Source organism: Felis catus, chromosome A2, assembly GCF_018350175.1.
Source record: "Felis catus isolate Fca126 chromosome A2, F.catus_Fca126_mat1.0, whole genome shotgun sequence".
Classification (NCBI taxonomy): domain Eukaryota; kingdom Metazoa; phylum Chordata; class Mammalia; order Carnivora; family Felidae; genus Felis; species Felis catus.
In genome coordinates this window covers 9,253,145-9,278,354 of record NC_058369.1, presented here as the reverse complement: position 1 = coordinate 9,278,354, position 25,210 = coordinate 9,253,145, and the positions used below count along the sequence as shown (strand labels likewise).

At 62.5% G+C, this 25,210-nt stretch overlaps 1 protein-coding gene and 2 long non-coding RNA genes across 11 annotated transcripts in view; 2 read left to right on the top strand and 1 right to left on the bottom strand.

Annotated features, from left to right (window-relative positions):
* The window catches only part of NFIX (nuclear factor I X), a 99,945-nt gene that overhangs the window by 15,872 nt on the left and 58,863 nt on the right, over positions 1-25,210 (bottom strand). For 4 of the 7 annotated variants that reach the window (XM_023246090.2, XM_023246091.2, XM_003981925.6 and 1 more), the window contains 6 exons: positions 8,574-8,636; positions 8,137-8,211; positions 7,652-7,772; positions 6,393-6,529; positions 3,435-3,557; positions 1,050-1,225 (listed from right to left, as the gene is read on the bottom strand). In XM_023246090.2, coding sequence (XP_023101858.1) covers positions 1,050-1,225; positions 3,435-3,557; positions 6,393-6,529; positions 7,652-7,772; positions 8,137-8,211; positions 8,574-8,636 — 695 coding nt within the window. Of the gene's footprint in view, positions 1-1,049; positions 1,226-3,434; positions 3,558-6,392; positions 6,530-7,651; positions 7,773-8,136; positions 8,212-8,573; positions 8,637-22,921; positions 23,467-25,210 lie in introns of those variants that run through there. The other 3 variants (XM_019818198.3, XM_045046492.1, XM_045046510.1) reach the window with 2 other exon arrangements.
* LOC123382331 lies at positions 3,552-6,966 on the top strand. The gene is made up of 2 exons (XR_006590555.1): positions 3,552-3,819; positions 5,818-6,966. It is a non-coding gene; the product is annotated as an uncharacterized LOC123382331 (long non-coding RNA).
* On the top strand, positions 7,938-19,637 carry LOC123382329. 3 transcript variants are annotated; one of them, XR_006590552.1, is made up of 3 exons: positions 7,938-11,789; positions 13,448-15,320; positions 15,744-19,637. It is a non-coding gene; the product is annotated as an uncharacterized LOC123382329 (long non-coding RNA). The 3 variants fall into 3 exon arrangements; XR_006590553.1 differs by lacking the exon at positions 7,938-11,789 and having other exon boundaries at positions 12,169-15,320; positions 15,744-15,791; positions 15,967-19,637; XR_006590551.1 differs by lacking the exon at positions 7,938-11,789 and having other exon boundaries at positions 12,169-15,320.

Here is a 25,210-nt window from a genome sequence, read left to right as displayed (position 1 = left end):
CGGCCCTTTGAGCATCCCCCCCGTCCCACCCCACCCCACCTGACCTCTCACAGCAGGTTTCCAGCCTGGACCAGTGGCAGGGAGAGGAACTGGGCCTTCTCACAGCGCAGTGTGCTGCTGGGGCTCTAGAACCTTCGCAGAGGTCTAGAGACCACCCGTGTCCCAAGCCAGAGTGGTCTCCCAGGGACTAAGGCAGAACCACTGTCCCACTGAAGGGTCACCTGTGGCCCAGCACTGTCTGGAATAAGCCCTTTGCTGAGTGGCCTTTGTTTCTGCTGGTCAGCCACCGGGCCCTGGGGCTTGCCGACGGACAAGGGCAGTGGGGCGGCAGAGCTCCATGGGGGAACCAGTGTCTCTTCTAGGCTGGGGAGCGCAAGGGCTTTGCTCCAGAACAGTGACTGGCCTGGGAAACTCTTGTTAAGAGTTCTGCCAACAGGAGACTCCGAACAGCTCCCGTGGCAGGGGGCCTTTCCTCTACTCAGGCCTTCTCACCAGGAAACAATGATGCCCCTGGGGCCCACTGAAGTCTGGAGACATCCTGGTCATCGGGGCTGGGAGGGGGTGATGCTGCTGGCATTGAGTGGGTAGGGGCCACAGAGGACACAGCTCCACAGAACAGAGAATGAACAGCCCCAAATGCTAGCAGTGCCAAGGCCGGGAAACGTTGGTCTAGAACCTACCAAATCCCTGCAGCCCTGAGGTTTTGAGAGGGGTGTTAGGAGGCAAGGAGCCCAGGTCGGGTCGGATAGATCACGGATACACTCCTACCGGGGGAACAGAGACCAAGGGCGGGGCAAGGAGCCCGAGCAAGGTGGGCCCAGCCACTGCCCCGCCCTTCTCTAGACCGTGACAGACAGACAGACCCCGGCATCATACACAGACCCCTACCCCCAGATCCAGGAGATCGAGGCGTCTGGCGTTACTGGCTGTCTGCCGCTCCAGCCCCAGGAGGGCTCCTGGCTTCTGGACCCTCTCCCTGTGAGCCCCGAGACAGACGGACAGATGCAGAGATGAGCTGTGGCGGGGCTCCTGGGGCCCTCGGGACTCACCTGTCCGGTAGCCTGGCCCGAGCCGTCCGAGCACACAAACTGCACAAACTCCTTCAGCGAGTCCTGCCCATGGTGGTGGTGGTAGCGGATGGTCGGGTGCGTGAAATACGGGCTCGACTGCTGGATGATGGACGTGGAGGGGAAGTGCAGCGCTGATGCCGTGGCCCGAGGGCTCCCTGCGTGTACATGAGCGAGAAGAAAAGGGCATCAGGGCCTAGGAGGCGGGTGGGGGGCCACGATGGGCGACAGTGGGGGGCGGGGGCCGCTGGTCAGACAGAGAGCACTGAGGAGCCAGAGGAAAGGGGAGAACGGGGTAGGAGCAGGGCCAGGACCAGGGTGAGGAGAGTGAGAGACTCAAGGCAGCGCCTCCTAACTCAGCAACCGGGGTGAGGAACATTTTTTTCAACGTTCTCCGTCTTCTTTATTTACGTAATCTCTGCACCCAACGTGGGGCTTGAACCCATGACCCCAGGATCGAGAGTCGCAGCTCTACTGACTGAGCCAGCCAGGTGCCCCGAGGTAAGTAACGTTTCCTTTTTAACTGGAGAGAGAGCGTGCCTGCTTTTGCAAGCACGACTGAGGGAGGTGCAGAGGGAGAGAGAGAATCCGAAGCAGGCCCCGGGCTCAGCACAGAGCCCGACGCGGGGCCCGATCCCACGACCCTGGGATCACGACCTGAGCGGGAGTCACGAGTCGGGAGGCTCAACCGACCGGGCCACCCAGGCGCCCATGAGGTAACTAACATTTCAATGCAATATTTTTAAAAAGTCAAATTGGCAAACTAGGGCTAGTCAGCCAGCTGCCTGTCTTCGTAAATATTGATTCGAAACCAGGGCTGGAGTTAGAGCGACACGAACAAAGCAGGACCGTGCAAGTACAAGGCCAGCCCCGTCTTTTGTTGAAAACGTTGATATCTGTTCGTCGCGTGTTTTTCGCACTGGTTCTAATTTTTAAAAATATGACACTACGTTATCATGTGTCTCGACGGCTAGGGTTTCGGCTCCTAGTGACGTCCTGCATCCTGGTGAATGCCTCACTGGCTTCACCCCGGCCCAGGGCCCAGGTGGGAGCCTGGATGAGGGACAGAGGAGGCCAACAGCTCCTGGTCTCTGGGTAGAGACGGGGCCCCTTGCCTGTGTAGGATGAGCCCGGGACACGCATACCCCCCCCCCCACCCCCCCGCCCCGCTCCTGCATACAAATGACCGTGCATCTGGCCGAGGCGCCCAGGCCACGTTCTGGAGCGCTCAGCCCCACCGTCCTCGCACACGCGTCCTCCCTACATACAACTCCCACCCCAGCGCAGGCCCCGGCTCTTCCCTGAGCCGAGTCCTCCCCCTCCAGTCTGTTTCCAATCAGCTCGCTCTTGCTCTCGGTTTCATTAGGGGGCTGAGGAAACTTGGCTTCTCTCTGGAGTTCATAAAAGCGGAGCCGAGCTGGGCCTGCCGCCCTCCCGCTGCCTGTACAGAGGGCCTGGGGTCCCCGCCCCCACCTTGCGGCCACCACACCCTGCCCCAGTGCAGGCTGCCTCTGGGCTCTCGGCCAGGAGGCCCTGAGGAGGAAGCCGGGAGGGTAAACCTCACTCTTCTCTGCATCCTACAGAAGGGCCCACAAGACGGCGGGCGGTGGGCGGGCGGACACGGGGCAGGGTCCTCTCTCTGCCGGAAAGTTACCAAGGGGGTGGGGGGCAAATGAGGGAGTGGCAAGGATGAGGACTCAGCTCCCACAACTCCCTGCCTGATTCCATCCCCTCGGGAACACTGAGGTGTTCCCCCCGCCCCCACCGAGCCCCCTCTCCCAAGACTGAAGCGAGACAGCCCCCCACAGCAGTGGGCCTGTTCCTCTCCCTGGAAGACAACCCAGGAGCCAGCATTCATCCCCTGTGGCCCAGCCCTTCGCTTTCGGAAAAGGGCAGGGAGGGCCTCAGAAGGGAGCCTGGCTTCCCGCGAGTGCTCCTGTCAATCTGTGCCCCCACACCGCCCTGGGCCGGTGCCGGGGACACCGGACCCCGACCCCCCCGGGCTCAGCCAGCGGCCGGAGGGAGGAGTCTGTGCTTCCCCACCGCCGCCGGCAGGAGGAGAGAACTGGGCAGGCGCAGGCCCGAGGCCTCGCGAGTCACACGGCAAGTCGCAGAGGGCCCCAGGACGGGCCCGTGCGGCACAGCACACACGTGCGCACACACCCAGGCACACACGCAAGCACACACGCGTGTGAGAAGCTGGGGAACAAGGTGAGGAGGTGCCGCCTGGGACGCAGGGCCCGTTCCCGTGCCCTCTGCCTACTCAGAGGGCCTGGGGCTGTCACTCGGGGTGGCCCTAGCTCCCTCGCCTGGCCAGCTGGCCCACCGCCTCCCCCGCTGCCCCCCCTCGGGGCCCGCAGTTCTCACCTGGTCTGACTCCAGCAAGCACAGGCAGCGGGTGGTGAGTGAAAGCCATGCGCGGGGAGCTGCCCTGAGAGGAGAGGGCACTGCAGAAGTCCAGCTTTCCTGACTTCTTTAGAGAAGCCGGGCCTGGGGGGAGGAATCGGCAACACAGGGCAGGTTTAGCTGGGCTGGGGGTGAGAGCAAGGGAGGGCGGGAAGCCAGCAGCTAGCTCCTTCTCTTCTCAGGCCCCCTCCCGGCTGCCCCTGCCCCACCACACCCCTTCCTGCCTCCTTTGCCCGCTTCCAGCTCCGACTGGCCAGCTACTTCTGCAGGGAGAGGAAAAGGAGAGCCCTTGGGTGTGCTGGGGAGGGGACAGACCCGAGGGCCCATCTTGCTCTCCGCCGAGCGGGTAAGTTCAGAGGGCACAGAATGAAGGGGGGGATGCGGGGGGCGGGGCGGGGGAGAAAGGTGTGCAGGAGGAGCCCTAGAGAGCTAGGTTGAGGGTGAAGGAGACCTCGAGGAAGCACGTGCCGGAGTCTGCTCTGTGGGGCCCTGCAAGGGGGGAGGCTCTGGTAGGAAGAAGCCACCAGTCCTCAGGAGGGACCGAGGGGGTGATACCACACCCGACAAGAGAGTGGGGAAGGGGCTGGAGGGCCTGGGTGGGCCCTGGGGACAGAGCTGGACAGGAAAGGACTCCCCTGCCAGGGGACCCAGAGGCTGGCAGCCCCAGGGAGGGACATTCCGAGGCTCTGCTCTGCTCCCGTTGCCAGAGATGGGATGGCATTCAGTGGGAACCGGGGCCCAGAGCACATCCCATCAGAGCTCCCCGCCTGTAGGACCCTGATGATGCCAACCAAGTTCATCTCTGAGCCCAGGGGGCACGATGTCCAAATGGTGCTATGACACAGCAGGGCCCCTGGGCCAGGTCCTCCAGGGGAGTCTGTCTCCGGTCCTGGGCTGAGCCTTGAGGCCGTGCCCAGGGCTGGGGCGGGGGGGGGGGTTGGGGGGGCGGGTAAGATGGTGTGGAGACCTCCAGAGCTGCCACCTTTGAGGCAGAGAATCGGTTTGAATGGGGGGTGAGGGGGCTGCAGTCTTCACTGCAGGAAGGGTGGGGGGAAGGGCGAACTCCCAGCCGCCAGCAGAGGCGTTATCTGGCAGCAGCTGTGTGCCACCTGATAGCTGGCACAGTGAGGGGGTGGGGAGCACCCCCACCAGCTGTGCACAGCTGTCCCCGTGGCCGCACAGCGCCTCCCCAGCTGTTCCCTGTCCTGCAGCTGGGCTGCTTAATTGGCGATTTGTCACAGCACGGGGAAACAACACGGGGGGGGGGCGGGCATGGAGGAAAAGAGGGGAAAGCGAGGAGCCAGGGGTGCTGCAGGAGGATGTTGGGGGCCGTGCGCGGCAGGACAGCTAGAAGGAGCAGAAACGTCAGGCACCAGAGCAGACAGCTGAGAAAAGAGAGCGGGAGCCAGGGAGGGGACATCTCCTCGGGAACCAGGTCTGGGCAGAGGGACTTGGGGGCTGAACCCCAGGAAACAGCTGTGGATGTGGCTCTCGAGGCGCTTGAGTCCTTGAGGGGGCAGTCCCTTAACTGAGGCCCTGGCTGGGGAGTCTTCAGGGCCTTTTCAACCCCTTCTCTCTCCCCCGGGGAAGTATCTGGGCTGTGTTGGCCCAGGCACCTGCTTGCCACGAGGGAACCCTGGGGGAGGCACCCAAAGGCCTGCCAGGGAGCTGTCCCACAGGGATGAGCTTTGCAGTGGTTACAGCCCGTACCCGCAGACCCTCCTCCCCTCCTCCCAGGGAGCTGAGAGCGGGAGCCTGTGTCTGGGCCTCGGAAAAGCAGGAGCGCCTCCCCGCCCTTCTGCCTCGCTTTCCCCCGGTTCCTGCCCCTGCCCATCCACGTGGCCCATCCCTGTAGACGCACTTCTGGAAAACGCCAGGCAAAGGGACATCGGGTCAGACCCTTCTCTTCCGGCTTCGAGAGCAAAGCCCCAGGCCTGGCCACAGCAGACGTGCCCCACGTACAACGCCCACACATGGGTCGCACTCTCTGGCCCCGGGAAACCCACACCTCGAGGACACACACAGGTTGTACCACCCGTGCGTCAGGCAGAAATAGTCTGCAGCCAGTCTCCTCATACATTTATATGTGCATGCGCGCGCGCGCACACACACACACACACACACGCGCGTGCGGGAACACACATGCACGCACTCTCCCTCCTTTCCATCTGGGCTCTCTGGGTCTGCTTCTGCCTCCCGTCGAGACTGGAGGTGAAGGTGGGTGGGTTCACCAAGAAAGGGGTGGTTGAGGCTATTGGGAGGACTGAGCTGGCTTCCTTTAGACCTCTGCCCTTCCCTACCTTTCCTGCTTGATTGGAAAATGATTCTGGCCATTCTTTCCTAGGCTCTGCTCCTCTCTGTGATGCTGGGCCCGTCAGACCAGTGGTTCTCAACTCAGGATGATTCTGGTCTCCTCTCCCCCTATGCCAGAGGATGTTCAGCAATGTCCAGACGTTTCTGGTCATTATACTTTGGGGAGGCCGGGGGAGGTGCTACTGGCTGGCGGCTGGAGGCCAGAGCTCTGCTGAGTGCCCTGCAGTGCATAGGATGGCCCCACCACGGAGAACGACGTGGCCCCAAATGTCACCAGTGCCCGGATGGAGAAACTGCTTTAAACCATGAGGACCGTAGGAGCTAGGGCAACCCCTCCAGAGAGACAGCAGGAGACGGAGACCAAGGAGGCTCGAAGTCTGGGGCCTCCGCCTTCCTTCCACCGCACCTGTGGGCTCTGCGGCCGAGTTAGCCGCAGCCCAGCTCCTCACCTCCACTCCCTCCTTTGGCCCGGTCCGCCCTCCTCTGGGAGATCAGGAGGTAGCGCCTCCCACAGCAGGGGAAGCAGAGGGAGGCTCGCCAGGTAAACCGAGAGGGAAAAAGAGGCGCCAGCTGCCCCGCTCGGGGTTGGCCCTGCAGCACCCATACCTGCGTCCACATCGTTGGGCCACCCGCTGGACTGGCTGCTGCCAGCTGCTGGGGAGCGGCCTGTGCCGGGATAGAAGACATCATCGACGGGGCTCTCCATCTCGCTGTCATCGATGGACTTGGGGCGCTTGGTGGTGCTGGGGAAGAGGATCAGGCGGGACAAGGGAAGATTGACCAACTGCTTCCCGGCTCGCGCCGGTGACCCGCCGGGTGGGGAGCAGGCGCCTGACGAGGCACTCGCTACGTGCCTTCCCCTGAGACCAGACGGGCCCCAGAGTCCCTCGGGACCCCGCAGGTCTGCTCCTCCTCCTCGAACCCCTTCTCGGCCCGTGATACCTTCATCCGCAAAACCCCCCCTCAACTGCTTCTGTGCTCCCACCTTCTATTTCCCATCAGCCCCCAGGGCCAGGGCAAGTCGAGAGGCACTCGCCAGGGACGAAAATGCCAAGGGGTGCTACGGAATTCAGACATCAGGGATACTGTGTTCTTTTACGTTAAAATGTCACTAACACGAGAACATTGTAACATCACAGTGCGATACTTTAACCAATAAAAATCAATTCCCAAAACCTCACGATGAACCAAACGTTCAAGCTTTTTAAAAAAACACAGGGTCCCTTCCTGCCCCCGAACAACTGGCCCTGACAAGGGCCGAATGTGCCCACCTCCCCAAAACCTCTCAGCTCCGTCCAGTCCTCTCATGCCACTCCCCCGCCCAGCTGAGGCCCTCCCCTACTCCAGCCTGCTGGGAGGGCCTCTAACTGGCTGTCAGCCCCGCCCACACGTGCTGCAGCTAGGGGTACTTTCTAGAACACAAACCCCCAGCATCCCCCGCTTAAAACCTAAAACCCTTCAGTGGGTTTTACGTCTAAACACCTTCTGCTGGCCTCCAAAGCCCTCTTTGGGGGTCCCACCCGGACGTCCATCCTTGCCTGGGATAGAGGCTGCCCTACCTGGAGCACCCACCCCGTGCCTGTACCAGCCCCCGTACGTACGTCTGGGCTCATGTCACTTGCCCCAGAGAGAGGCCTTCTCAGATCCCCACGGGGAGTGCCTTGTAGGCAGAGCTGTGCCCCGTTGGGGCTTATGTCCCCAGCACCAAATGCCCAGCGACAGCCCGAAGCAGGAAGCTCAGGGGGCTGGCGGCACGCTGGGCCCGGGCTGCTCTGGAGTCAACACCCTCAACAAGGGGTGACAGCTTCCTGCAGCCCCCGAGACGGCCTGGGGATCGGAGGGGAGGGCCGGGGTCCTGGGCTCACCTGGTGGAAGGAGGGGAGGTGATGGACCGCCGCCCCAGGGTCACCTGGTTTATGTTGTAGTAGCTGGGACTCTCCAGGTCCGCCAGTGAGAAGTTGGGCCCTGATGCTGTGGCAACAGGAGCTGGGAAAAGGCGAGAGGGTGATGAGGTTTGGACGGTGTGGAAGGCTCAGTGGGGCCTGTTTCGTTGTCACGAGCGGCTCCCCAGAAGCCTCCTCCTGGCTGTGGGGGGGGGGGGGGTCTTTGGGGAAGAGCCCTTGGTGATGATTTTGCTTTCCTCCAAAACAGTGGAGATTAGAGATAGGGCTCTCTGGGCACCTCTGCTCCACCTAGCCCAGTACCAACGGGCAGAGTGTCCCAGGAAATCCTGTCTGCCCCCTACTAGGGCCCCACCAGCTGGAGGGGGGACACATGGGGTCCGAATCCCCCCTCCTTACACCCCCGGTCTGCTGAGCTCAGCCACGGCTGGAAGAAAGAACTCACTTACTCTGTGATACTCTCACCAGCTCCGTCACATTCCAGACCCCGGAAGTCACAAAACAGTCCTGGAAACTTAAGTGCCCTGAAGAGTGGAAGGACAAGCGAGTGAGTCAGGCCAGGCTCGGAGGGGCCACCTGCCTGTCTCCCCAAAGCTCTCCCCACTCTCGCTTCGACTCGCTTCCTCCCAAGCCTCGTGTTCCAGACACAGGCTGGCCCTCAGGGCCCTCACGTCTACACGGAGGACCGAGCAGGCTTCAGGGGAGCCCCCACCCCCTTGGCCATCAGCTGAAGTTCAGCTGAGGAACAGCTGAGTCGAGGGGAAGAAATGGGGGCAGACAGGAGGCCAGGTTGGCCAGGGTGTTGGAGGGCAGAGGAGGGCGAGGGGGGCAGGGCAGGCCCAAGAGGCCAGGCGTGGGCCGGCGGGAGTTGTGGAGGGGCACTGACCGTTGGGCAGTGGTTTGATGTCCGCATCTCCTTGCTGGTTTGAACTATCTGATTGTCCGGATTCTGCGGGAGACACAAAGGGGAGAAGAGGTCAGGATCGAAGCGCCCCACCAACGCCAGCCAAGGAGCTGTGCCTTCAGCCCTGCCAACACCTTCACAGCACCCTCTCCTCGGAGGGGAGCAGCCTGGGGGGACCTGGAGAGAGGAGGAAGAAAGTGCTACTGACAGTGAAGCCAGACCATTCTCCGCGGCGGGGCATCCTGGGCACCGCAGGGTGTGTCTGGCAGGAGCCCTGGCCTCCACGTTCTAGATTCTAGTAGCACCCCCGTGTGCCAACCAGAACTGCCCCGTGCGCCCCGGGGGGCGAAGTCGCCCTCAAGTGGGCAGCAGTGGCTGAGAACCAGGGCAAGGAGGGTGCCCGTGAAAGAAGCCAGTGACCGCCTCTCTGCACAGCTGGGACGAACCCCAGGGTCCCCCCATCCTCCGCTCAGCCCAAGCCCCCAGAGGAGCAGCCCCGTCCTTCTCTCTTCATTAATTACAGCCGTTCCTGTCAGCCTGAACCACCCCCACCTCACCTTTATGCTTACAGGCGGTGCCTGGCAACACAGAGGGGGGAGGCCTGCCCTAACGCTGTCGCCCGCTCTGTGCCAGCCTGTCTGGGCTGTCTCATGCCCCGGTGCCACAGCTGCTCAGAGGGAGCCCCGAGACAAGGGCCCATTGTGCGGTGGGAGCTCACAGAGGGCTGGGGCAGGGTGGAGAGTGTGTGTGAATATTTTGCTGAGCTTGGGAAAGCCCCCCCCACCCCCGCCCCCCCCCCCCAGGTCCTCAAAGCTTTGTGTGCCAGGGGCACAATGGGGACCTCCAGAATGCCTGCCCAGGCACGACAGCTGGCGAGAGGGTGGCAGAGGGGGGCCAGGGCAGGTTGTGGGGCAGGAGGAAGGCAGGCATTTGGTGAAGAAAGGGCCGCTCACAGGAAGACGACGTGGGGGTGGCATCAGAAAACCGTGCCCTGGTATTGGCCGGGGCTTTGCCCAACTCTGGCCCTGCCTCCTGGGTCTCATCCACCGCCCCGAGGTCAGCCTGCTGGCCGGAGAGTCCACCCCTCGCTGGCCTCACAGCCAAGCTGTTCACACTGGGGACTGACCAGCCAAGGAAGTTCCCAAAGGGCAAGGTGTGGGCCCGAGAGATTGCGGCAGGGGGCCCTGCGGCCACTCGGGAGGGACAGAGAGTGATGGCCACAGGGGCTGGTGAGAACAGCATCCCTATGGGAGCGAAGGCCCAGCCTCGGCTCAGGCCGAGTTCTCGGCCACCTGCCTCAAGGTGACCAGTGGGAAAGGACGGGCTGCCTCCAGGACAGGTTTAGGCCCCACTCCCCCCGGATTCTTTACCTGTTCAATTTTTTTTTTTTTTTCTCTAATTCCAAAAAAGAACAGCAAACCTTGTCACAAATCAAACGCCCAGAGAGGCTCACAAGGGAAGTGCTCATGGCGGTCCTTCGCCACCCCCCCCCTCCAGTTTGGGGTGCAGCCTTCCACCGTTCCATTTGTGCTCACCCCTGTGGTGTGCGGAGGGGTGGCGAATCCTATCCCAGGCGGCCGCCTCTTTGCCCGTGGTGCGCTCCGCGCTGGAGAGAATCCACAGGACCTCCCCCCACGCTCCCAGGAGGGCAACCTCTCTGGGCCACGGCGCCTCGTGGGTATGAATTCCGTCCTTCTCTCACCTTGGCCTCTTCCCGGCTATCTAGGTCTGATTCCACGCCCGGCTTGTCCAGGAAGGAGCAGCTGAGGGGCTAAAGCCGTGGACACCCCACGCCAGGCCCTCCCTGGACCCTGAGCCTGCTCCCTCTCTCCTCCACTCAACGGCTCAGGAAGGGCACGGCCGGGGGACCAGCACGTGGAGCCCACTGAGGGGCACCCACTCCAGGCTCTGCCGCCCTGGGGTGGCCCGCTACCGACCCCACCCATCCTGGGACCCACTCGTTCCCCACCGGCCTTCCGGGGCCGGGTCGGCGGAGCTGGGGGAGACGGAGGAGTCCCCCCACGGGCGCGGTCCCGGGCCCCCTGAAAATGGCCACGTGGAGACAGAACGCTGCGCGCATGCGCACACCCAGCCCGAGGACAGAAAAGGCTAGAGAGAACCCGACAAAGGGATGGAGATGGGCCAGCGACTACGGCAGAGACAAATGGGGCTCCGGGAGAGCGCGAGAGGCAGGAAATCCTTCTAAACCAGGACACTGCCCCGAGACGTTATTGCTGTTATTACTATTAGCTTGATGTAAAGGAGCAGGCGGGAGCGGGCAGCCGGCGCGGGCGAGGCCCGCTGCCACGCGCCTCCAGGCGCTGCTGGCAGCCATCTTAGCCCTTGGCAGCCATCTTACGGCTGGCGGCCCCGCCGGCGTCCCCACAATGCCACCCCCGCCGGCCCCCGGCAGGCTCAGCCCGGCTCCGGGACAAAAGGCAGAAACACGGGAAATCTGGACCCGGGCTCGGAAGGCTCAGGGGGCAGCCCTGCAGCAGGGGCAGCTTCAGCCAGGGCGCCACCGTCCTGCTCCAGCGGCACCCCCTTCACCCTCGGGGGGCCAGCACCCAGCAGCAGGAGAAGGGAGGGCTGAGGCAGGGGCCCTGGGGACGCCACGTGCTACTCAAAGGCAGCCGAAGCCCCCTCCACGGGCCATCCCCGGGCCCAGGGGCTCAACTAGGACCCCTGCCCTGGCAGGACCGGGAGGGACACGGGGGGAGGGGGAGGGGGGCAGGCTTAGGGGTGCGCCTTGGACGGACGGGGGCAGGGGACTGGCAGGAACCCATACAGCAGCCGTGGGGCCCAAACCGGCCACCGGGCCCTGGTGGACAGGCTTCTAGGGAGGGTAAGGAGAAACCCCCACCCCCTCCCGCCCCAGGAGCGGGAGCCAGCTGGGCCGGCCTCCGTGGGCGCTTTGGGGAGCCGCGCCTGGAGGTCGGGGCTTGCTCTAGACGACCCTCTGGGATCACAAGGCCTCTGGGATCCGCCTGGCCCACCGGGGAGCACGCCAACCCAGCATGCTGACTCCCTTCCCTGTTGGGCTCCCTGGGGGAGGGGATAACCCCAGGCCTCAGGACAGACGGGAGGAAGGTCCCTTTATGACACCCCTCCCCACGCCCCGCCTCATGGCTGCTCAGCTTTTATCTGGCAGAATGGGGCTTATCAGAGCCACCAGCTGAACAAACATACAAATCCACGGTTAGTGAGAAAAAACCCTCTGCCTGAACTCTTTATCTCCTGTTCGCAGGCCCCACGCACTGCCCCCTGCCAACAGCACAGGAGGAGACCTGACTGCTGCGCGGCGGGGGCTCCTGTCTCCGCAGCACCCCCCCCCCCCACTTCTCCCCTCGCCCCCGACCCAGAACAGGGTGGCTCTCCCCTGGCAGTCCCTGCCGGGCGGGTTTGCATGGGAGCCCCCCTCCAGTGTCTGCTTTCTCGCCAGGGATAATGGGCCAGCTGGTGGCCTGTGGGCCAGTGGAGGGGCAGGGACAGTGTTGGCTGGCACAAGGCAGACAGGTGCCCAGCTCCATCTCTTATCCTCCCTCCCCCAACCACCCGGCCCCCGCCCCCCCCCCCCCCGCCCCCAGAGGCTGTTACTCTGGTTCCCCCGGCTTCCTGGGCCACATCCCCTGGAAGCCTCTGTGGCCTCGGCTCTCCCCAGCCTGGCTGCCGGAGCACTGGGGACCCTAGGTACACACCCCCCAGTTCAGGGCCACCCTGACCAAGGTCAGCAAAGCAACCCTAACCCCGCTGCCTACCCCTCTCTTCAGAGACAACTGCTGCCTTCACATCCTAGAGACCGGAGAGGGGACGCAGCAGCCGGGGGGGGTGGGGGGGCACCACTACCCGCTCTTGGCCTTGACGCAGCTCAACCTTTCCCTCTTCCCTGGCGCTGAGGACCAAAGAGCACCTTCCCTGGTTTGAAGCTTTCTCACATGAGGCCTCTCAAATGTAGCCTCCTAGGAACAGTCCAGCCACTGTGTCTGATGCCCTGGGATGCACGCCCTGGGCAGGCAGGCATCCGGGTCCCTGAGCCCGGGCCAGGTTTGGGGACGGAGAGAATCTCAGAGCCCACAGCTTATTCTTCATGCTGCCGAGGGTCACGCCAGCTCATGTCACCCACAGGAGCATGCTCTGCTGACTGCCCTCTGCTTGGGACCTGGGCTGCTCACGTGATCCACACCTTTGAGGGAGAGGCCACCTGCCAGTAGTGCCTTAGGGCTCTGGCCGCCGTGGAGGCTTCCAGAAGGGAGGGTTATGCAGAGGCAGGTGACCGATCTGGACTCTTGTCTCAGCATGGCTCCTGGGTCTGGGGCTACTCCTCCCCATTCGTCTGCACACCTGTCATCGGTCACCCCCCTGCATCAATGGCTTGTGGCCTTCTGCAAATACCCGGACCTGGGCCAAGCTCGGCCAACAGTTGGCAGGCAGTGTGGACCCCTCTCTTCCTTAGGTCCCTTCACATCCCCTGGAACAGCCACGAAGCTCCCCCTCCAGCACTGCCTCTCTCGACCCTCCACCAGCCCTTCTCAGCCCTTGAAGCCCCACTACTTTTTTATGGAGCTCTTCGCCTTTCCCTTTGGAATCCCATTCCTGATCTCCTTTTTCTCTGCCTTGGCTCCACGCTCCTCTCTGTCCTTCCTTCTCCTTCATTTTCCCTCTCTCCCGCTCTCTTTCCTCTCCTGACCTTGCCGTTTCTGTGTGTGTGTGTGTGTGTGTGTGTGTATCCAAAAGGGACACTTCACTGGAGCTCTGGAGGGGAAGCTCCAGCAGCCAGGAAGAGCCCAGTGTTGCATCCGAACCCCAGTTGACGGCATGTTATATATATATATACGTATATATATTTCCACTCGCAGACGGGGAGATATTTACGGCTCCCGCTAGGTGAAGGACGAATTCCTGCTCGCTGCAGGGAACGCTCTGCCTCAGCTCCCACCCGAAACAAACTCTCTCCGCGAAAGGGGCCACACGCAACTTGCTGGCCGGCTGCCTCCACGCACATCACTGACAGAGTGAGCTCTTAGGTGGCCAAGAGGGGCGGAAAGACCCAGCTCAACCACACCCACAACGCGCGTATACCGAGGCAAGCGCAGTCAAACGCGCACGCGCTTGGACACACAACAAGCGATTTCCTGCTGCCCCGTAGGGGTAGGAGCAGACGATGCACGCAGAGCCGTGGTCCCACCGGGCACGGCATGTTCAGTGCTAAGCGCTGGGCCAGACAGGAGGCCACCTCTAGCTCGGCCGGACCTCTGACCTTCGGGGGGCTAGCGAGCACAACCCCCGGAGTTTGCAGTTTGCTTGCCCCTCCCCGGGCTTTCTCCAGGTCTGGGGTTCGGGAAGCAGGCGGGAGCGTGCGCTGTTCTGGGGGTCCTCTGAAGGGCCGATGCAATTCAGGAGCTGATCCTGGCCCTCCCCAGTGTGACACTCCCCTCCCCCTCCCTGGCTCCCCCTCTTCTGTGATTCCGGAGCATCCAGGGCACTGGAAACCCAATCTCAAGGGGAGCCAGAGGCCTGGCCTGTGGCAATCAGAGCCGGAGAATGTAACTATTGTGCCTCTTGAAACCTAAGTCTGAGAATCTGAGACACCCTGAGGAGGGGAGCCGTGGACGGATGGGGGGCTAGGGAGACGGGTCACAGAGGGGTTCTCCCCATCTCTGCAAACAGGAGACCCAGGGACCGAGGAAGTCCTTGAGAGTGCAGGGCAGCCAGAGGGCAAAGAGGGGAGGGGCTCGGCCTGGGCCCGGCCCAGGGGGCTTCTAGGATCTTTCCTTCCTTCTTTCCACTCTGTGCTCCGCCCCCAGCTTCAAGCCTACACTCGGGCCCTGGAGCCATCCTGAGGTTTATCCCTCTTCTGTCACCCCTAGAGCCCCACGTGGTGGGGACAGGAGCATGACCAGGAAGCACAGCCCCGAGGATCTGGGCAGGGGTGTGGCCAGGGGCAGGATAGGCACACACATCACCCCCTCATTACCTTCCTCTCTCCTTTCCTCACTCCCCCTCTACTCATGGATCTGAAGGGGCTTGAGCCTTTGACCTGAGTCACCTGTGCAGCGGGGGGAGGTGGCGTGCCGGTCACACCTGCGTAGGCTAGACCTGCTCTGGCTGCCCCTGAGGCCTGAGCTCAAGAAGGCCATGAAGGGAGGATGGGGCAGGGACAACAGATCAGGCCGCAGGGAACATCTGGATGGGACACGGCAGTCGCAGGCCCTGGCCCTGGAGGCAAGCACGCCGTTCCCACCTCCACCCACCCTGCCTCCGCCAGTGCCGTCCGTGGTCCTCCCCTGGTGTGAGCTGCTCAGCGTTCTCTGCCCCGCACCCGACGGGAGAACCTTCCTTGGCATTGCCCCCAGCCCAGGGAGAACTAGAGACGCGACCCGGTCACTGAAGCCCAAGGGAACTGGGTGCCCGACTGCTTATTCCCATGAGAGGACAGACAGTGGCCCATGAAGGAGACAGGAGGAAGGATACACCGTGGTGCAGAGCACAACACCCAGCAGGTGGATGGAGGGGCAAAGGCCAGGTCCGTCCGCGAGTTGGGGGCCTCTCCACGCCCAGCCCGGCAGGCAGCCCTGGGGGATGCGGGCGGACCCACGGGCTCCTCCCGGGTCCCCCCTTTGCAGGGGACTCAGCACCGACCTGCGAGACCTCAGACGTCAGTGCTCCGTGGCTCTCTCTGAACAAGCAGACCCAGTGCCTTGCAGTAACACCATCTGGGGTGTTCCAGAGGTGCCCAGGGGCCAGCAAATCCCATCAGATCAGAATTCCTGTCAGACAGGGATTGGGGGTGAAGTGGCCACTACTGAAGAAGCCAAAGGAAGGGGTCTTTGGGGAGGAGGGAGGCGGGAGGCGGGAGGCGGGAGGCGGGAGGCGGGAGGTGGGAGGCGGGAGCACCCCCGCCCCGGGCCCTGGCCCACGTTTGCCCAGAGCCTGCCCTTGGCCTATCCAGGGGAGATGTCCTTGGTCTGGACCCCGTGTCTGCTCTAAGGGGGGGGGGCCTCACCCCAGCACAGGGAGGGCAGAGGGGGATAGAGGTGGATAACCAGCGACAGTGGAAAGGGGCTCCTCTTGAGCTCACATCCATGCTCTAGAATCTACCAACGCAGTGACCTTGGCCAAGTTCTGAGCTGTTTCTTCCTCTGTTCAATGCAGGTGCTACCCACCACCTAGGGTTCCCGGGCGAGGAAAACGAGAAAACAGGTAAAAGGTGCTTCGCCTCCATGAGCTGAAACTGCTCCTCCTTCTCCCACTCCGCTCACAGGCTGCTTCGGGGGGGAGTGTGGCTGGCCCTCAGCTCCCTGCCCTCAGGCGTGCATCCTCTTCATGACACCCCTGAGTATGCCCTGGATTACTATTTTCCGGTGTCTTGCCCCAGAGAACACAGCCAGTAAGCTGAGGGGCTCCCTCAGGGCCTGGCCCATGACGATCTGCAAAGAGGGGCAGAGAGGTGTGTCGGGAAATGAAAGCGGGATGCCTTCTACAGGCGTGTCCCTCCCCAAAGTCAGTGGTCGCGGTAAATGGTCTCTGGACGGCCACCACACTGGAAATCCCCTTACCCGGGGGATGCGTCAGGGCAACAGGGAAGGGGGAGAAAATGCTTGTGCCCCGGATTCTGAGGACGCTGGGCCCTAGGCCTTGCCTATCCTAGCCCAGCGGTAAGGGTATAGAGAGCTGAGGACACCAGAAGCATCGGTGCTGCCCCAACGGGTGCCCAGCTGCCTCTCCTGGGAGCGCCGGCTGGTGCCACGGCTCAACCAGCAGCTGGAGCCAACATTTCCAAGAGGGCCTGGGGCCAGGAGTCATGTAATAGTGGGGTCCAGAAGAGTGGCCCCCAGCCCCTAAAGCTTCTGTCCCCTCCTCAGCCTGATAGACAGAAACTGACAGTGGGCCCAGCACACCAAGAAAAGGTGGGCCCTGTGGAGGGTGTCCCCCCATCCGGGCTAGGGGCACGCGGAGCTGCTCCCCCACCCCCACCCGCTCTATTTCCAGCATTGCCCTTTCTGGCCCTGTAAGCTGCCCAGGCCTGGCCAGACAACTGCCCCCACCTCCAGCTGCTCTTAGGACTATTAATAGTGTCCCCACCTCCCCGGGTCAGGCATCACCCTCCCCCCATCCCCCAAACACACTTGTCCTTGGTCTAATTATTTGTTAAGGCACAGAGTCCTCTGGGCGCTAATGCCAACCAGGGATGAGAAGTGACGGGGGGGGGGGGGCACAGAAGCTCTGGAGGGACACACCTGACCCAAGTGGGAGTTTGGGGAAAGGAGGGAAGCAATCACTGAGCCCCCGAGCAAGAGAATGACAAGAAGGCAACATGAAAACTAAAAGAGAGAGAGAGAGAGGCCAAGACAGCACATCAGAACCAAAGCAAAGTGGTTCAAAACAAGGCTGAAGTTGTTCAGGCTGAAGAGAAGGAGAAGGTTCCAAGAGGGAGGAAAGAGGGAAGAAAGCAGAGAGAGAAAGAGAAAGGAAAGGAGGAAATGACTCCTTTAAAAAAAAAAAAAAAAAAAAAAACCACCACAAAAACAGAAGGGGAGAAAACTTTCCTGAAAATACTCAGGAGTGGCTTCCTAAGCACAGCTGTGTGGCAGCCAGCCGTTGGCTGCAGAGGGCACTCATCAGGGTGAGGGCCTGGAGAGCCCCCAGGCCAAGGAGCCTCTACCCACACGCCCTTGCAATGTGCTGGGGAAGGGAGGGGAAGCAAAGAATGAGAAGAAGGGGCAGAAAAGGAACAACTGACCGGGAAAAGAAGGTGGCAGAAGTGAGTCCCCACAGAGAGGAGAGGTACCCTCAGCCCTGGGCAGGGGAAGCCTCCCACATGTGGAGCTTCCTTACCTATGGAAAGACGGACAGACTGGCCAGGAGACGGCGAGGATGGGGCAACACGAGGGCTCCCTGGCCACCTTGTGTTCCACGCTACCTCTCCCGTTGTGGCCATGAGCACGGTCTTACCCCACCCGCCCCCCTTTCCTAAGGAGAATCCAGGGGGCCTGGGAAGGAGAACCCACCTAAGCGACAGCAGGCCGAGGCCACCTGCCTCCTACCCTCAGGCACTCTAACTTCCTCAGCCCCCTAAGGGGCAGCACCTGACATTCAGGCTAAAGGAGCCTCTTTAGCAAGGACTTGCCTTCTGCGGGGAGACAGACTTGGGCTCACGGAAGGGCAACAAACACAAACATGTGCCACAATCAAAGGTCTAAGTGGAGGACTGCTGCCTGGAGTCTGGAGGCCCAAGTAGCCCTTCCTTCAAATCCCATCCACACTGGGAACCTCTGGCTGGGCCAGGGCTGGAAGAGTGGAAAACTCTGGCTTTGGAGGGCTCAAGAGCCCTAAGGACTTGGCCACCAGGCCTCCCAGGTCCAGGGGTTCCTGCCTGGGAGCACCCCACCAGACCATCATCCCCTTGGGGTCAAGGCCTATCAGTGTTTTGTTCACGACTATATCCACCACACCTGGACGTGCAGTTGGGAGCGGTTGACAAGACTCTAAATAGATCCTCCTAGATCCTTCTAGATCCTTCTTCCAACTGTGGCTACACTGACCCCCCCGGGGGACAGAAGCACCAGGTGTTTGGCACCTTCCGCGTCCCGAGAACATTTTTTCCTGCAGGTCCGTCCTTGACGCTCAATGCCCGAGGAATTGATGTGGAAACCCCAGTAGCACTAATTCTCCTGCAAAGCCCAGGTGGGCCCGGAGTGCAGGCCTGGCCACACAGACCCCCGCGCCCGAGGGCTGCACTAACCAGAGGAAGGATGCAGTGTCTCCCTGTGGAGGGCAGGGCAGGGAGCCGCTCTCGCCAGCTGGCTCTGCTCCCCACTCCCCAGCCCCCCGACGCCTTCAGGCAGCCACCGTCCAGAGCTGTCCAGATAAAACGTGAAAAATCTAGGCCTCTGACTCAAAATCTCCAACTTTCAGCCCTGAAAGCCCAGGCTGGGTTGAATGAGTGGGTAGGCAGGTGGCCTCGAGCCCTGGGCCTGGAATCCAAATCCTAGACCTGCTGTTATGAGGCACCCGGTGGTCTCCCAGGCCTCCTTTCCCTCCCGGTCCAACCCCTGCCAGGCTTGCCTCGGACGGCACAGTGAGCTGTGAGTAGGGATTTTTACAGAGAAGACCCGATGGTTTTATACTCTATAAAGCGTGAGGCACACGTAAAGACGGCACAGATGGGGCAAGGAGGTCAGCTTCCAGGGCCCTGTGTCTCAGCTTTGCTGTGACCCTGAACAGCAGCTTGAGGGGCATCTCCCAGAAGCTTGGACCTGCACACAGTACTGAGGCTGGCCACCTGTCAAAGGGCAGCTACACAGAGCCACAGGGCTGGGATGGTCCGGGCTGCTAGCTAGCGACCCTCCAGGTTGGCAGGTGCCGAGTTCTCCACTGACAACGCCCCGAAGGGCCAGATGGGGCTTTCCGGAGAGTGGGGCAGCTGGGCCCGGGGGCCGCACCCCGGGGGGAACGGCGCGCTGCATTCCCGGACGCCGTAGCTAGGTGGCGCAGCGAGTTAACACTAGCTGCCCTCCGCCGGCAGCGCCGGGGACCCGGCCGGGGGCGGGGGCGGCGAACCTGCGCGCCGCCCGCGGGAGGCTTCAGGGGCCCGGGTTCCCTCTGCAACACCCACGAGGCCTGAGCAGGAAGGAGGACCCGGCCAGACCTAGGCCGCTCGAACCCAGGGCTGTGCTGCCCGAGGCAGCGGCTCCCGTTGCTGCCGTCGCCGCTGCCAAGCACATCCCGTGATGTAATGTGAGGGCCGAGCTTCCCGTTCTCATTGATTAGGAACAGCTTGCGGTGCGGGGGCCGGATGGAAGGGGGCCGGGGAATGGGCGAGCGAGGAGGAGCGGGAAGGGGGGAGCTGCCAGGTGCATGGCTGTGGGGGTAAACCAGCGAGCCCGGGCCCCCCCTGCACGGCGCCGGCGCGCCGCTCGGTCCCTACCTGCCTTCCCCGGAGCGGGGCTGCTCTGGATGCGGGCGAGTCTGCGGCCGCGTGACCCCAGGACTGTTCCCAACACTCCCACGACGCCCCCACCTTTGGGCAGCACAGACCTGCCCCGGTACTTGATAAACGCTTGTACTTGATAAACGCTTGAAGAGGAAGATTTCCGCCTCCCCCCCTCCCCCCGCCCCCGCCTCTCAAAAAGTTAAAAATGGAGACTAAAAGTCAGAGATCAGGCACCAAAAAGAGGGAGAGAAATGGAGAAAAGTCAAGAAGAAGAAGAAGAGGAGGAAGAAAAAAAACCAACAGCGCTCTCTGCAGTGGCGGCAGCCGTCGGGCAGGCACACCCTCCCAGGCGGGTGTGGAGAAAGGCCCCTTTGTTCGGCAGGGAGGTTAGCCGAGGTGAGGCCCGCTCCCCCCACCCCCCTGACCCTGGGCAGTGCAGATCGCTGCTCAGGGCTCCGGACTGGGTCTGGCCGCTTCCCTGACCCCCCAGTCCTTCTCCCACTCCTCCTGTCAGCCAGTGGAGCAGCCTAGCAGTGGGGGGTAGTAGGGGGAGCCCTGCTCCGTACCCCCTGCCTTGTCCAAGTACCTAGGGTCACACATGTGGGGCTGGGCTGGGCTGGATCCTCCAATGGGCCTTCTGGACGCCTGCACTACCGGCCATTAGCAGTTTGCCCTGGCTGCTCTTAAGCTGTGGGTTTTTTTTTGGGGGGGGGGGGCAGATCTGCATGCAGCAGCCCCCCCCCACAAAAGCATGGCCAGGGAGGGTGGCACATGCTAGAAGATGGAGCCCCAGGAGGCACAGGGTGGCTGACTACACCCCTCCCGCCCACAGTGAGGCCCAGGGCGTCCCCTGTACCTATTCTAGACCTGGGACCTTTCTAATACCCTTGGGCTCTGGGCTATAGACGTGGCTCCTGCAGGGCTTCCTCAAAGCGAGGGCTGGGCTCTGGTGCTGGAGTCCTCCTCAGATGAGAGACAGGGACTGAGGTCACTCCTGTTTCCCAAGAAGGGGCCAGAGCGGGGTTGTAAAGGGAGACTTGAGAACAGGCCCACCTCCACGGCCTGCCAAAGCACAGGCTGACAGAGGGAGCCTGGCAGCAGTGGGAGGGAAGAGACTAGAAAAGCATCCCCTTCGCCTTGCACACCCTATGCCCTACCCCACCCCATGGGCTCAGGTTGGGGAAAGGACCTGAGGCACGGTAGTCCTCCCACCCCAGCACTGTGTGCCCTCTGCTGGCAATCCCGCTCTGCCCACTAGGGCGGGCGGGCGGGCGCCCCGGAGCCCTCGGGCCTGGCAGACAGAGCTGGATGGCTGTACATCGGGCCAAGAAGTGCGTCCCATTTCCAACCAGTGACACCCTGTAGCTCCGGACCCTGGCACGGGGCAGCAGGAGGCCTGGAAGGAGGGACTGGACTGGACCGGTCTGCGCCAGTCCCCTGGCCTCATGCTAGGGGGTACCTGCTTTTCAGGAGGCCCGACCCCCTGCCAGCAGTATTTGAACGCAAGGCAGGGAGCGGAGAGGAGAGGAGTAGGGTGTCGCTGACCTGGCCCTTCCCAGGCCCCTGGCTTGAAAAGTGGGGGGAGGCGAGGGGAGAGGAACAGCAGCAGCTGGAATCGCAGGGAGCCTGGACCATCCTGTCCGGAGCTGAAACGGCTTCGAGAAGCTGCAGCTCAGATACACAATGTCCTGCCAAACCCCAGTCCTTTAATTCAATTAAGCGCGGGACAGACTTCCCAGATTTTTCTGTGTGTGTGAGTGCATGTGAAAGTCCTGATGTGTGTGAATCCGGGAGCTGGGAGCGTGTGGATGTGTGAATCCTGATGGGGGCAGAGGAAGACAAAAAGGATGCAAATGTTGGGGGAGGAGAGGGGTGGGTGGGGCAGGATGGCTCTTGGAGAGGGTGGGTATCTAAATCTTGCCGGAGGGCCAAACTCCAGGGTTCTCAAAAACCCCACCCCATGGCCCATTCCCCGTGGTGGGGCAAGATTTGAGCATCTCTGGCCTCCACCCACTAGATGCCAGTAGCATCACACCCCCTCAAGTAGTGACAACCAAAAGTGTCTCCGCCATTGGCGAATGTCGCCTCGGGGAAGAATCAGCCTGGTGGGACCCGCCACTCTGGGGCACAAGATGAAAACTGAGACTCTCGTATTTACTACCAGGGCCTTGCCCTACCTCTCCCCCTTTGGGCTTAAATCCCAGTGGCTTGGCTTCCCAAGTGTCTCAGGTCTGGCTCTTTTTTTCTGAAATATTCTCCCCACCTTACCCATCTGGCCAGAGGAGTCTGAGGGCACCTCCAGCTCAGCAATGGTCTGATAAGCAGCACTGAGCTAGGAAGTGACTTGCCCCCACCTCCACAGAGGAAGGGAAAGCTGTCATGGTTAAAGTCAGAAGCCAAAGTCATGCCCTGAACCAGACCTGAAGCCTGACCTCTGTATCGCTGGAGTGGTGGGGGGGGGGGACGGGGACAGCGGAGTCCACAGGAGAGGTGGGGACTTGGCTGGGGACAGACCCCTGGAAAGGTACGCTACCCTGCTCAGTCCCTGGAGGTCGGTGGAAGGAAATCAATGCACCACCCTCTCAGCATCCTACCACCCCTCCTGCTTGGGGGTTCCAGAAATGCTGGAGCTGGGTGTCCCCAGCTCAGCCCTAGCAGAGGCCAACTCGCCTCCCCTGTTCCCGGGGTCACCTGTGGCTGTCCTGGCAGGGGTGGGGGGAGGGGAGACTTAGTTCCAGCAGCCCTTCTCCCCGGGCCCAGGGAGCTTGCTTCTCTCCCTAAGCCCTCCTGGAGCCTCGAACAGCCCCCTTCTGGGAGCAGAGCCAAAAAGATGGGAGAAGGATGTTTATAAGCTGCTAAAAGGGAAAAGGAAAAAAGTGGGAGGTGGGGCAGAGAGGCCCAAGCCTCCAGGTAGTGAAGACTGGAGACTCAGGTAGGGAGAGAAGCAGGGAGGCCACCTTCCCCAGTGAGCCAACATCTGGCTAAACTGACAGGTGGTGCCCCCCCCCCCCCGCCGCCCTGCCCTGCTGGACCACAACCAGGCCTAACCATGTACACACGCAGGGGTCTCTCACCCCACGCTGACCTGCCAAGTGACTCTCATCCCACCCCAGAGGACGCTGAGACACTACTGGTTTTAGCTTGTTTCCTCCGCTCAGCCTGAGAAGGACAGAACCAGGGAAGGGTGCAGGGCCCTGGGGAGCCCCGGCTGGGGGTGTTGTGACAGGAGCCAGGCTTGGCGGGAGCGAAAGCCGAGTCCCCAGCTCTGGGGCTCGGCACACAGCTAATGGGAGGCTGGCAGCGCAAATTGTTGTTTACTTTTAATTAAGTAAACAATGTCGGCTTTCCGCCTCCTCCCCTGCCATCCCAGCCAGTAATTTGGGGGATGACAATGGGGTTGTTTCCTTCCTCCTTCCCTCCCTCGAGCACTCCTGCTCACTCCCTGCTCTGCTCAGCCTTTACAACTTGCCAGTGCTGGGTGAGGCCCCACCCAGGGGGTCGGGGGGGACAGGAAGGTCCAGGCTGACGGGGCAGGCTCTCCGGGGAGCAATCTCATGGTCAGGTTCACCTCAGGTGCCAAGGGCAGCTAAGCACTTGGATGCGGCCCATTCCCTTTCTGCCCCCTCCCCCTCCCCCCACGACCCTCGTCCCTAACCACCAGCTCGAAAATCTAAAAAACAGGTGATCCAGAGTCTGAGCAAAGCGGCAGCGGAGACCAGAGCCCCAGGTGAGGAAAGTATTTTCCCAGGAGTGGGATAGGTCTTCCCCGCAGGTAACCAGAAGGTGGACCTTCTGGTTCACTGGGGCAGGGCAAGGGCACGCCCGAGGCTGGTTCATCTGTGGGGCTGGAGTTCACGGAGCCAACTGGCAGCTTTCCTCAGAAGCAGGGCTGGCTTCGGGGCCTCGGTTTCTGCTCTTCCTGTAGGTGGTTCTCCTGAAAGGCTGGAGCAACCGAAGAAAGCAAGCTAAGCTGGCTTTTCACTGAGTGGGTCCCCTAGCCTGGGGGGGGGTGTGTGGCGCAGACACAGGGCTCCCCCCCCCCCGAGTGCAGGGGCAGCAGGCAGGAGGGGCTGAACCCTAAGTCTTTGGGAGAGGCTGAATTTCAAATTACTCCTGGCGGGATCGACTTGCACCCAGGATCTCTGTGGAGACAAAGCGCTCTTCGCACCCTTTCTCAGTAAACCTGTAAATGGGTCCACCTCTCGGAGGACCTCCGCCCGCGGTGGGGGCTCTACGAATGTGGTGGAACTGAGGGGAAGGGAGAGGAGGAGAATCTCTCCGTCCCCTCTCCCGCCTCTGCCTCCCAAGGATCAAGCTGTAGGGTCCTGAGCCAAGCCTGGCCCTGGAGCTCACTTGAGTCCCCTCCTCCCCCGAGAGGCCGGAAGACTCTCTCCAAGGTGTTGGGGGGGGGGGCAGGGAGGAGGGGGTCTGAGTCTTGTGCAAGCCCCGCTCCTCCCCCTGCCCAGGGCTGCTCCCCCACCTCCTTCCGAAGGGCGGGACTGCGGCAGCAGAGTTGGCTCGGGCTGGATGCAATTTCAGCCGCAGAGCAGGGCTCCCTGGCTGGAAGCAATTTTCTCATTAGGACCCCAGGCCTGCCTGCCCGTTGGTTCTCAGCCCTCACTCCCCTTCTGCGAAACCGCACCCCACAGGCCTCCCCACAGACCACTCACACGCACAGGGAGCCACACGTGTACAAGTCAGAGGGGGCGATCACGGGGTCACCACAGTGGAGCCGGGCGCGGGAGAGAGGTGCTGGCACAAAGCCGTGGCCGGGGAGGCCCTAGGCGGAGGTCGGAGCTCCCCCTCCACCTCCTAGGCGCCCACTTCGGGCTCCCAGACCCAGACAGCTGGCTCCTCCCTGCTGCCCCAGGGAGAGAGGATCGCGGACCCCAGAACCCGCAAGGGAGGCCGGCGGACCTCGAGCCCCGCGGAGCCTCAGGGCCGGCCTCCTCGCACAGCACTCCCGGGAGCCCCGAGCACTCAGCCGCCTCCACGGCCCTCCTCGCCCAGCTGGGCCGGCGGCAAGCAGATGGGCTCTCGGGAGGCAGACCCCCTCCCCCAGCCCCGAGGCTGCTCCGAGTGGAGGGTGGTCTCCGGCGAGGGAGGGGAGCCGAGGCCCTGCGAGGGGCGGCTCCTTGCTCCGCAGACACATGTGGTTGGACTTAAAAAGCTATTAGGGAGCGAGGCGCTGGCGGGAGTGCGGCCGGCCCTCGCACCAGAGAGGGGGAGGGCAGATGCCGAGGCGGTGAGCTCAGCACCTCTCGCCTCCTCCCCGGAGGGGCCCCAGGACTCCTGGAGGACTCGGGGGACCCTCACTCAGCAGGGGAGTGGGGCAAGCCCTGGGGGAGGGCGGGCACGGCTGGGGCCCGGGGCGGATTCTGGGAAGGGCTGCTGCTCTCTGAGGACTCTAGGCCCAGGTCAGAGATCTCTGGGGGCGAGGGAGGTGGTGCTGGGGCTTGGCTGGGGCCCAAGGCGGGGGGGGGGGGGGCGGGGGGCACAGACAGGTCCCCAACCTTCCTTCAGCTTTCTGGGGGAGACAGCCGGCTATAGGTCCCCTAAAGCGTGTGTGTGTGTTTAGTGGGGCTGGGGGAGGGGGATTATTAGGAGAGCTCGAGAGAAGGAAGGGAAAAGTGGGCCCCACCCATCACGAGGCCAGAAAGAACCCGACGGAAAGTTCCCTAGAGCC